The sequence below is a fragment of the Ammodytes marinus genome (assembly GCF_949987685.1).
Source record: "Ammodytes marinus genome assembly, chromosome: 22".
In the NCBI taxonomy this organism is placed as follows: Eukaryota; Metazoa; Chordata; class Actinopteri; order Uranoscopiformes; family Ammodytidae; genus Ammodytes; species Ammodytes marinus.
Window position 1 is genome coordinate 9,023,701 of NC_137226.1, and position 11,908 is coordinate 9,035,608.

At 41.4% G+C, this 11,908-nt stretch overlaps 1 protein-coding gene across 3 annotated transcripts; it reads left to right on the top strand.

Moving 5' to 3' along the window:
• Nucleotides 1-1,465, top strand: LOC307268243 (uncharacterized protein). Of its 3 annotated transcripts, none has more exons than XM_080050796.1 (3): nucleotides 1-569; nucleotides 660-840; nucleotides 972-1,465. In XM_080050796.1, exons 1-2 carry the CDS (start codon nucleotides 229-231, stop codon nucleotides 748-750), a joined length of 432 nt encoding a protein of 143 aa, XP_079906922.1. In that variant the 5' UTR covers nucleotides 1-228; the 3' UTR covers nucleotides 751-840; nucleotides 972-1,465. The 3 variants fall into 3 exon arrangements, with proteins under 3 accessions (XP_079906922.1, XP_079906923.1, XP_079906921.1); XM_080050797.1 differs by having other exon boundaries at nucleotides 663-840; XM_080050795.1 differs by having other exon boundaries at nucleotides 1-840.
• The last annotated feature ends 10,443 nt before the right edge of the window (nucleotides 1,466-11,908 follow it).

The window sequence follows — 11,908 nt, forward strand, 5'->3', positions numbered from 1 at the left end:
GGAACTTGCAGCTGGACGTATTGATTTAGCTAAAACTATTTAGTAAATAGTAGGTCTAGTTTGTACTTTTTTGCCAGTATAAGTACGAGTATTAGTAACAAAAGGCTAACCCTGTCCGTTTTTGTATTAACGGATAAGAAGAGTTTACTTTCACAAAGAGGAAAACCGCCAAGTCACTCAGCCGAAGTCAACGACATTTTTTTCTCTTCAGTTATTTTTTGGTCGGAGATGTGTGTGGAAGGCATGGATACCAGATGTAAAAACCACACAACTGCAGCGTGTCGGCGTAAAACCATGAGAGCTGGGTCGCAGTTTCGGTGGAAGCTGCTCCATTTTTCCGCGGAGGAGGACGAGGCCTTCGGACCAGTCCGAGGCGGTGAGGTGAGGGCGTCTATCAGAATGTTCCTCCGCCGGCAGCACAAGTGGGCCCGGATGGACAGACTAGTCCTGGGCAAGAAGGAGAAGGGGGAGTCGGTGTGTGAGGAGGAAAGGCTGCAGCGTGAACCACAGGGTCAACCACAGGGTGCAAAGGCCCCAGAAAACACCACGCAGTTCCTGATGAGTAACGTGTACGCAGACATGTCAACCACCACAATCCAAACTGTTCCAGATGTCACCGACACATATTCACAATTGTACGGTGAATCTTTGTCACCCAGCAGTGTGTACCAGGCCCTCGACTCGGGTTACGAGAGCTGTCTCGCCTATCAACAGAGGGACTTTGAAGAAGCTTATGAGCTGTGTCGGTAACCGGATTGAACTGGTCTACGTGGCCTTGTGTTAAACTGGTCTGGCGTCCATTCTCCAGCTGTAACTTTCCAAAAGGGACAAATGCAAAAGGTGTGCAATTACATTGTAAAAACGTTTAAATGAGTGTTGAATGTGTATAGTGTGGTGTTTATTTGAGCCGATGTTATGCAATGTGATTTCTATGGCGCATGATTCATGGTTGGGCTTTATTTGTCTCACAGCGGCGCACTTGGATGGTGCCCGCCCAGTAGGGAGCGATCCCGAGCCGCCCCCCTGCGTGGCCCCGCCCAGAGGAACGAATCACGCGCACCTCGGCTCTGGCCCTGGCTACGCATTGTGAAAATCCAGGTAAAACCCGGGCAGGTATTGTGTGGCAATAGTGGTTCTTTGTGATGCGATGTTGGGCCTTTCCACAGTCACTGTTGTCTGAGCGTTTTCCAGGTCGCCACCTGCCCAGGACAAATTGCGCTGCTGTGAGAGGAGCACGAGTCCAAGGAGGTCTGTCTTCACGTGACTGACGCAAGGTGACATTTATTGCCCATTCGTTATCTCGACTGTTAAAGAAGATCCAGTTGATACACGTTTATACTCCTTGTGATATATTTGTAACATTCATGTTAAAATGAGTGAAGTTTATTTAAATTATAAGTGAATGGTGTGGATTATTGAGTTTACTTTGAAGGTTAACTTGTTAAATAAAATTGATTTGTTAAACTTGAAATGATTGGCCCTTTGTGTTTATTTGTTAACTAACTTGTTGCAACACTGATACCGAGTTTGTAATTTAAATTAACACAAGTAACTTCTGAGGCCACTTGGGTCAAACTGGGAGTGAGCATGGTAATGTATTGTAGGCTACTTATTGGGGGGAATGGGTCTTGCACTGTAGTTTAAACGAAATTGGGAGGGCTGCTATTGATTTTTTGATTAAGCTATTTTTTTCATTACTAAATTATTAATCACAAATTTACCCAAAATCATTAGAAACTTGTCATTTATATTAAAACATTTTAATGAATAATTATTTCCCAAATATGTAAAAATGGACTGCACTGCATCTTTAAGGTGCTGTTAGAAAAGCTAAGCATACATCAACAATGTGCATGAATTTAGGTTCCTTTAGTGGAAAACAGGGTTCCTACACAGTATGTACCTTTACCTTTTTTCCAGTTTTGGATAAGTATGGAAAATAATTGTTTCCAGACTATTTCCCCAACTCTCCAAAAATACTTAAAAAAAAATACTAATCAGACCAGTCAGTTAATGCTATACCGATCGGATGATAGGCAACCAAACAAGCTGGCTGGAGGCTGGTGTATACATCATGTCTGGTTTAGGTTGATGTCCACAGCTGACAGACAAGTCCCACCTATTTATATATAAATATTTATTTATTTATATAGGGCACCAGATTACAGGAAATAACATCTACTGGGGGAGGACCCCCCCCCCCCCCCCCCAGAATGCCTCATAGGCCAACACAATTATTACATGATCATTTTAAAGTGATGTTAATTCAAGCAAAAATAATGCAGGCCTATGTCAGGTGGTAAGGCAAGGCAAGGCAATTTTATTTATAGAGCACATTTCAGGCACAGGGCCACTCAAGGTGCTTCACAGGGTTAAAATCAAATAAAGAATACAAATACAAAAAAAAAAGGAACAAATTTAAAACATGGATAAAAATACAACATTTAAATAAAAGAATTAAAACATTTTACCAAAAAAAAGGTAGGCTATATTACTATTTTTTTTCTACTGTGGATGTCGCCTTATTCTTCATTACACTATAAATGTGTTTGCGTCCATGCGCCTGAAACAGTTTGCCATTTTGCATTGATAAATGGCGTTTGGTGAGTCTTTTGAGCAACACTGGCAAGGGATCTTCAATAAATTAACCTTTAGTTTGACTTGCTTTTGAGTTTGGGCAAAGAGTTTGTCATAGGTTGATGTAATTTCTGAGGGCAGGCTTCAGAACCATTAATTATTATAAAAAGCATCAAGCTATTTGTATTCGGATGTCAACTATAGACTGAAAAATAAAACGAGAATACTGAAAATTTGAGTCTGGAAAAGTATGGAAATTTGAACCCTTGGAAAAGGTAATCCACAGTGCTTTGTCTGGTCCTGACAAATGGATACAGAGAATAAAGGTAATAAAGAGTGGCACATTTAAAAAAAATTAGGATGCCTATAATTGATCACTGTTGTGTTAATATAGATAATACAAACACAGATGAAATATGTCACTTATGGCAACACATTACCTGAACAAGAGAATCGGTATTTGTTGGCTACTTAAATAGCTTGCAATAGGCCTATTTGATTTAAAAATGTAAAAAGTTGAGTGGGAAATAACTGAAGGGTTCACTGATTGTAACATTACTCAGACTAAAAATAGTCTGCAATGTAAAAACATACTGCTGACACTTACCTGCAAATCTCAAATGTTTCTAGAGTGTTCCGGAGTCTGAAATGGTAATATTTAAAGCTACCACATAGTGTCACTGTTGTCCAACAAAGCTTTAGACCAGATACAGAGTTCATCCAGAGGAAGAGGTTTTGATTGGTGGCCCTCTTTTTAGATCATATAATGTGCCGCTTGTTTAATTAAGGGGCCTGCTGCACTGCATTGCAGATTTAGATATTTGTCTTCCATAACATGTTGTCTTTCATACTAGTACAAATAAAGGGTCCAAAATGTACATATAGCTGTTTATTTCACTAAACCTTGTCTGTTTGTATCTGTATATTTCTCCTATCTTAACAGCCATTATCCAAACATTAATTTTTAATACCCTGAATCAAAAATCCTAATTTCTAAAGCAACTAAACTTTCCGTAACCCTCTTTTACTATTCTGAAGGTTACTACAGAAGGATATGTTTATAACATGACTATAATGCATTTTTAAGACTTCCTGATTTCTACAAGTTAAACAAGTGACCCTATTCACCAGTGTCGCACCATAAGTACGTTTTATGGCAGTACCGGTTTACAACCCTGGTGGTTACTGCTGTGGCCACTGGACAGTATTGAAAACCTTCAATTGTTCAAAGAAATGTTTATATCGTAATTTACTATATGGAGTTAATTTACATCTGATAAGAGGTTTTAATGGAGAAACATTTGTTTCTTGAAAGGGCGCACCAAAAAAAATCCACAACGGGGAATTGACTTGGGGTGCAGTTATCTTGATTCTTTCAATCTCTGCCTGTCAGATTCAGAGGCCGATAGCGCTGAGAAATGGCCACAGTTGTTGCTTTAGGCCGGGTGACACACTGCCTTCACTTTCTTTATTTGCTGCTAGGGCCCATGTGCACTGTTTGCTGCCTGGATTCAGTATCTGTCAATCTGAGGAGCTCACCCTGTGCTCCAACTGCTAAGTGTGACAGTCAGCAATTACACCTGAAATAGCGCTGTGTGTATGCGGGTACAGAATCAGACAGGGTCTCTGCTGGCTGATAAATTGATGCTCCTGTCGGCTGCACATCGATCGGCTTGTGACGTGCAGTGCTTTATACAGGTCCAGGGATTCGCTTGTCTCACTTATTGTCCTTCTGGTCATTCGAAACAATAGTTAATTCTTTCAAACATTCGCTGCTCAGTCTGCTACACTAACACTTCATTTTACAGGTCTCTAAGTTTCTGATCTATGCAACTGTGAAATGGGTTCATAACGGATTTAATATAGGCCCAGTACAGTATGTGTGGGAAAAATTCAGTTAATGTTAAATTGGTATACACCTCCAAATGTTGTTAGCATACCCTAAATAGTTTAAATTAATCACGATTAGAGCAACTGAACATGCAAAGAGAAGAAATGTTTACAGGAAGGCAAACTATGCTACATATGACGAATACAATTTTTTTTGGGAATAGATTATTGATTGATTTTGAATGTCTCAGCTTCTGAAAATGCCATCCTAAAATAAGCAACTACAGGTATATAATCTATGAAATAACGTACTACCTTTGTTGACAATTGCAGATATTCTATATGGGGAAGACGGAAGCATGAAAAAAAAAGGTCCAGAGGGATGGACAACACAAATATACCATCACGTCTAAATCATAGATACTATATAAAGTCTAAATGCGTAAATCACTGAGTGTTAAATAAAATTCGGAAATACTCTAGCTACCCTAGAAACACCTTTTTAATTGTGACCCCTTACAAAGGAAGGTGTGTCTTCTCTGGGTTCTTTGTCATGTTAAATATTCCTAGGTTGGTTTCATTCAGACCATCAGACCCAACCCGGTGGAAAGTTGACCAACCTTTTGACAATATGCGAAGTGTTTACACCTCCTCAAACTGGAGAGCCATTGCCTCTCTCTGACACCGACTCCCTACCCCCTATCTCAACACTGACCTCTGACCTTCTCACTCAAGAGGGCCAGATAAAAGGAAGTTCTAATGAAATCATTACGCTATGTCTCCTATTTACTCTTCCAGAAAGCTATTCTCAACAGTTGTAGATCCCCACAGGGAGGAAGTTTTGGGCTCCACATAACAAGAGTGGGCGACCGGCCAAGAATTTGAATTTGTCAATGACGGGACATTGGCCTTCTTCTGATTGGAGCTGTTAACAGAATGGGGTGTGTGAGCAAATGTGTTTTTGTGAGAGACTTAGGAAGTGTTAAAACACGACACAGATAAATGTCAGGCTACTTTATGTACGTACGGAGGGAATTAAAGGGGTCAATCTTCATCCTCAAGTCCTACCCTGCGCCCCACATGAAGGGAGAATGTACCGAGCCTGGTGATGGCTATCAGTCTGCGCTTTGGGAAAAATCAGATTAGAATAAAAAAATTCTTCAAACAAATCCAAACAAAGGAAGTGGCAGCAACAGTTCTAATTTGCTCCCACGAGAAGGAATTCTGGCGGAAATTCCTTTTGTTGAGAGAAGTGACTATACTAAAGTGTAAATAGTTCAGCACTTTTCCACTCATGTGGAACTTCAAAGTGATTTCTACTTGGAATCTGGGAAGTGCCGCGTCTGAGGGGGCGGGGGGGGGGGGGTGAATTTGTGCTGAATGACTAGCATTAAGATTATATCCTTGTCATGTCAATGCCGTGGTGGAAATTGGTGTCAATAAGAGTCCTGTCTTTAGCACCCTGATTTAATTAGTTTTGGTTCTAGAAAACATACCGTCAACAATGAGGACAGTATGAGGAACAACAAGGCCAATTAAACGTGGTGACGATTTAAATGCTACTTACTGAAGCCTATACTATTTGATTCTATGGAATTCACAAATTATTCACAAAATTTATGGCTAAAATTGACCAGACACATTTTACTGTACAGTAGGTGGCAGCAGAAAAATGGTCACAGCAGCCATCTTGTGATGAAAAGGCACAGAGGACTGTTTATCTGAAGCATCTTTGGCACACCATTTTAACTACTAACACAGTTTAGTCTTGTAGATTTAACTCAACCAAACCTGTCGTCTCTTTTACCGGGAAGGAAGGTGAGACCCCTTTTGTTACAAGATAACCGCTTTGTGTTAATCCCGATATTGTGAATTTGTCACAACTGTGGTTGAAACCACACAAACATGGATCAAGCAGGGGGTCTTCAAAACAATTGCACCAATACAACAGAACAATTTTGGATAGATAATGAAGCTTGCGAATGTGTGCGCTACATTTTATTTTCAAGGGGAGAGAGGTCATTTCATGTTTAGGGATACCTAGGTGGTCATATTAACTTGCTCACACATGTGACCACAAAGTCAAACACTCATGTCCAATACCCACATAGAATAACTTTACTCTGACCTAAAATATGAGACACTTCCATTGTTTTTTGTTTTTGTACATGTACATAGCCACACCACTCAGTTTATCCTGAATGAAGGTCACAGTAATATTCTTGTTGTCCTTCCTGTTCAAACCATAGATAGTAAATAATAGGTTTAAACGCGTAGGGCTGCTGTAACATGTGCATCATTGTCCATTTTTTATTTTTAACCCTTATTTGTCCAGGATATGTGTTTACTGAGCAAGAATTCTGTCTGCCTGTCGATAAAACCAAATTCTCCTGTGGTCACTAGCTCGTTCCTCGAAGCTTTCGGCCACCAGTTTTACCTTCTGTCAAATTAATTGGAGGATTGGTCTTTCCAGTTTCCATCTCCCCACAATTATGAGGGTCATTAATGAGAGACGGTGTGCTGGACCCAGACCCACTTGAGCTATCTGTAAAGAGGTTTGTATTGAGAGCCACATTGAGAAAGCTAGCCATGCTCAACCTTGGTATGAGCCTTTTATGTCAACCACACATACAGTGTGAAATATACTGACACAAGCACACACAATGAAATAGGGCGAAGGAGAAGGGGGGCATTGCTGTTACCCTGTGCACCCTTTGGGAATTAACCCCTCTGCTGTTCTGGCTCATTAGTCAAAACAGTCCAAGGCAAGGAACTGAGGGATGTTTGTGCCACATCTATTTCCGTCCTCATCTCCTCATTTTCACATTTGGTTCTCTGCAGAGACCAAGCAGAGGACATTAATGGCCAGCAGTTTCAGTGAAATGGGCAGGTAGAGAAGTGTGTGTGTGTGTGCATGCGTACGTGTCAACTGTTGGAATTTGCAGTATGCAGTGACAGGCACCTAACTGTGTCAAGGACGTGAACAGACAAATGTCACACATCCAGAGAGGGAGAAAGGCCTGATTCAGTCATACCACTTATAAAGGGGCACAAACATTACTCTCAAAGGTAAATCGTCCCCCAATCATCCCTCCATTCCACAGAGGTCTGGCCTCTTTTAATCTGCTATCCACCTTTTCTTCTCTATGATTCAACCCATGCAGTTTTGACTACTGCGTGTACAAATACACACAGCTGGCACCATTTCACGATTTGATCAATCCCGTGTTCATTTGTGTGCACAGTGCAAATATCAAGTGTGACTCATCCTCTCTCTCGCTCTCACAAACTCTCTATCTCACATATATACACACACACAGGCTGGACTGTTGCGACTTTGTAGATGTGCCTTCTCGTGTCAGACCTTGTTTCATAACAGGTCAAAGGATCAAGAGGAGCACACTGTCACTCAAAGCGGCTGATTGGTGGATGGTGATTGGTGCATGTTTCGGACTGCGTTCTTTAAAAGAGCTAACTGTAACTTAGCCCCAGTGTCCTCAATTGAAGGCATTCAAAGCGAATGTAGGCTACGCTAATGGTGACTAGGTGGCAGCTAACTGGACACAAATAAGACAACTTTGGAGTTACCCACGCGTCAAGCTAATAACTCCCGTAGCAGTCTTTCCTCAAACAAACAGAATACATAATTTTTTTAAATAGTATTCCTAGTAAGACATCAAACAATCCAACTCCCCACCTTGTTAACAGAGCAATACCAGAATTAGAAATTGTAATATAGTTGCAAACTTTACCTTTTCAATCCCACACAACTTGTTACTGTAGAACATCAACACATTACTGTGCCGTGTTACTGCTGTGCAATACGTCTACATCTGAACAGAGTGAAAAAAAAGAAAAGAAAATAAGTAATTTCCTTGAGTTTCCATGAGTTTTCAGAAAACAAGTATATTTTCTGAGAACTCATTTCCCGACACAATGTCAAATAACCATGGCTTCCCACACAAGGTCAACAGTGAACAATTGTTGCTTTTATGCTTTCCTTAGTTTGATTTTCAGTTTGACGTGCTGTTGAATCACACAGCATTTTCATTCCCGGGCTCATGCTGTGAAGACTGCGTTTATGAAGCCTGTTGAACTTGTACCATTTAAAATGTAAGGTCTGTAATGACTTCATTTCTTTGAATGATTTCTGGAAATGAACAAAGCATAGGTTGACTTTCATGCATTTAAATCTAACGGCCACAGCCGTTTATGAGGTTTTGCAGTACAGACAAGAATAAAAATCAACTTCCCAGTGTCTATGGAGCTCAAAAAGTGACACATTGACTTACAGTAAACCTTGATGGTCACAATTTCAATCTAAACCCCCCCCCCCCCCCCAAAAAAAAAACAAAAACAAAAACAAAACAAAGGCCCACCGTTGTTTTTTCTTAATTGTGTAACCTATCACTCAATTCGGGCAAATTAGATGTTTCCCCCAATTATAGCCTACCCAGCTTCATCAAGCTGTTTTTGAATGGCGATTCATAATGGCAACCGGGGCCGCCGGCAGCCAAGGGGCAAGAGTGGGCCTGCCCACCCAATCAAAAGTGAAGAAAATTTATGTTTTCTTTGTCAGCCAATTAAAATATGGCTATTTACTATACCAGGACCATTCCTAGCTTCTGATTAGGTGGGCACTGCGATAGCCCGCCTCCAAATTCACCCATCAACAGTTTTTCTGTGGTCACCTGTCAATCACGTCCACAGAGCGCAGTCTCTCCTTTGCAAAGGTAGTTAGTAGGATACTCTGTAATTTTTTTCACACGTTAAGATGTTCTTTCTGTTAGTAAATGCTGTTCTCAAAAACTCATCACTACAGCAAATGTGCCAAAAAGCAGTCGCAGAGATCTTGCAAGGGCAAAACGTTTCCTTGGTGTTTTTTTTTGGGGGGGGGGGGGGGGGGGTTCACTGGCAATTTGAGTTTAGGGCACCCAAAAGCTGATCAGCGGCCCTGGCAATCATTGACGTGCGGTACCCTGCCTACCCAGACAGTTCCAGCAAAAAAAATAGAAATAAATAATAAATACAATTATTTTGTTTAATAAACGTATATTTGTACTATTACTGTTAATTCTTGTTATTTGTACGTGATCTGCGATTACTTTAAAAAAGTGTAGACGTTTTGATGAGAAAGGTGGCTGTAGTAGCCTGGGCTAATTAGACTACATCAAAATAAGCAGTGCTTTTGCTGCCTATTCATTGTAGACGGCAAGCAAAAAAATATATAACGATCTGTATTCTTTTACATGTAGGCCTACGCAAATACATAACATTTAGGCCTACGCAGTTTAGGCCAACGTCATTATGCCGGCTACGCTCCTTCATGTTACCCCCGCGGATTTTAAAGTCAACATTGCAGCTGCCGTCCGTGCCTGCAGATATTTCAGACTGGAGGAATTTTAACAAGTTGGATTATAATGTAAAAAGGAACAGAATGAATAGCAAGAGAAAGGCCTGCGCCAGCCTTGGACGGTTTACAGCAGCAACAGGGACAAACAATGTTCGAGCCTTTCAAACGGACAGGTAGCCTATATGAACGGAAGGATCTGCTAGCTAGCTGTGCTGTCAGTCAATCTGGATTACTATCGGCTTGCTTCTTTCTACAGCCAGGGAGTCAGATTGGTGAGTCAGAAACTATTTTGGGGTTTATTTAATGATGAGGTTGGATGAAGTCCATGGGACATATGCTAGCCTACTGGTATCTAGCCTATTAAGATCAAGTTTATGGAGTTGCCATCAGTTATGCTGTAGTCCTACAGAATAGTGATTGCTGTCTTTTATGTTGAAGCTGAACAGTTTGAATCGGCAAAGGTTTGACTCGTCCCCCTACGTTTTTTTTCCCGAGAGAGAGAAAGAGAGAGAGAGAGAGAGAGCGCTTGCTTGTTGTTTTTTGTTTTTGATTTAACAATATATAGGTTTACAGCAATCTGGCTTTCAGAACTCAGTGCCTACCCACTCACTGACCTCACTGCACGTCACTGATGGCAGTGCACCACCCCATAATCAGGGGATAAGAAGAAACATATATTTTTCTCTAATGCTTATAACACAATCCGTAGCAGTTTATCCCCCAGTTATCGCAAAACTCAGCACCCCTTAAAAAAATCTGTATCACACTGTTCTGAGGAGATCAGTGAGGCGCTTTTGATGAAAGCACTTGTTTTCTGGAGGCCTTGGAGTAAGATTCCACCTGCCAGCGTCTGCTTTGTTCTGACTTGTGTTTTGTGCCATGGGTAAAAATGAGGTGTAATTAGCTGGAGTCAATACTGAGCTGTGAGATTTGGCAGGAGCTAAATAAGATGGAAGGGGATCGATAAGATGAAAGAGCCAAGGACGATATGAGCCTGTACCCCCCCCCCCCCCCCCCCCCCCCACACACACACACCACTGCCACCACCATTGATCACCTGCTGCTGGACACACTGCCTGTCAGCTATTTGTCACACACACAAGCAGAGAGGTGCAATCATAGAGACACAAACACACACTCAACCCATCTTGTTAACGTCTTGCTGTGCGCACCAATACAGCACATGGCAACGTCATTACTTGCATAGACATGTGTGTGCTCCATCATCAACCAATTCTATCTGTGCGAGAACAGTAAATGCCAGCCATGTCACAGGCGATCAATACATGAGCATACGATGAAAAGGCAGCAATAATCGTCCCGAAACCTTCCAAACTAATTGAAAACAAAAAGAATACACACAACACAAATGTTCTAGAAGAAGCTGTGGGATCGATCATGCCTACTACTCTGTCGCCGCCAGTGCCAGGAATAAAAGGGAGAAAATTGATTTCTGCTAAATTCTCTGCAGTGACGGATGACTCACACTGTCTGGACGCCTTAAGATGATGTGCAAGGGGAAAGAATGGACTAGTGTCAGAACAGCAGCGTAAAAAAACAGTCCTTCTGCACTTTGTGGATGAAGACAGACCTAGATAGATGTTGAAGGATTAAGATTGATTTAAAAAAAAAAGTTCATCTATCTATTCACATGCTGCGTCTATCAGCAGCCCTGCAGCTGTTTATGAGACAGCATACGTCTTCCTTGTGGTACTTTTCACCTCGTCTGCTGCTCCTGTCAAAAACCTCAAGAATCTCTCTCTACGACTGGATCTAAATTTGCTCTGTTCTATCCGGGAGACTCTCGCGGTTCTCTGAGCTCTCCCAGAAGAAATGTGTCAACTTGTCGCTCTGCATCTGTGTCAAAGTCAATCATAAATGCCTCCGCCGCCTGTCACCGCAAATGCAACATTACATTGTGCACCTAACATTAGCTCACTCAAGCGGAAAGATAATATTGAAGAGTTGTCAACGACTGTGAGATGCAGCAAATGACCCAGGGACAACAGTAGGCCTACAGCACAGTACACAAAAACATACACATAATGCTGTACATGTAGTATATAGTATGTGTCCTCAGGCAGCATGGCAGTGTCTAATGCACAAAAGGTCATTTCAACAATAGAAACACTTTTTAACCTCCGTTTA

Bases quoted from the DNA above. Each gene is read 5' to 3' on its own strand.
- LOC307268243 (XM_080050795.1), top strand. From the start codon at position 229: ATGTGTGTGGAAGGCATGGATACCAGATGTAAAAACCACACAACTGCA.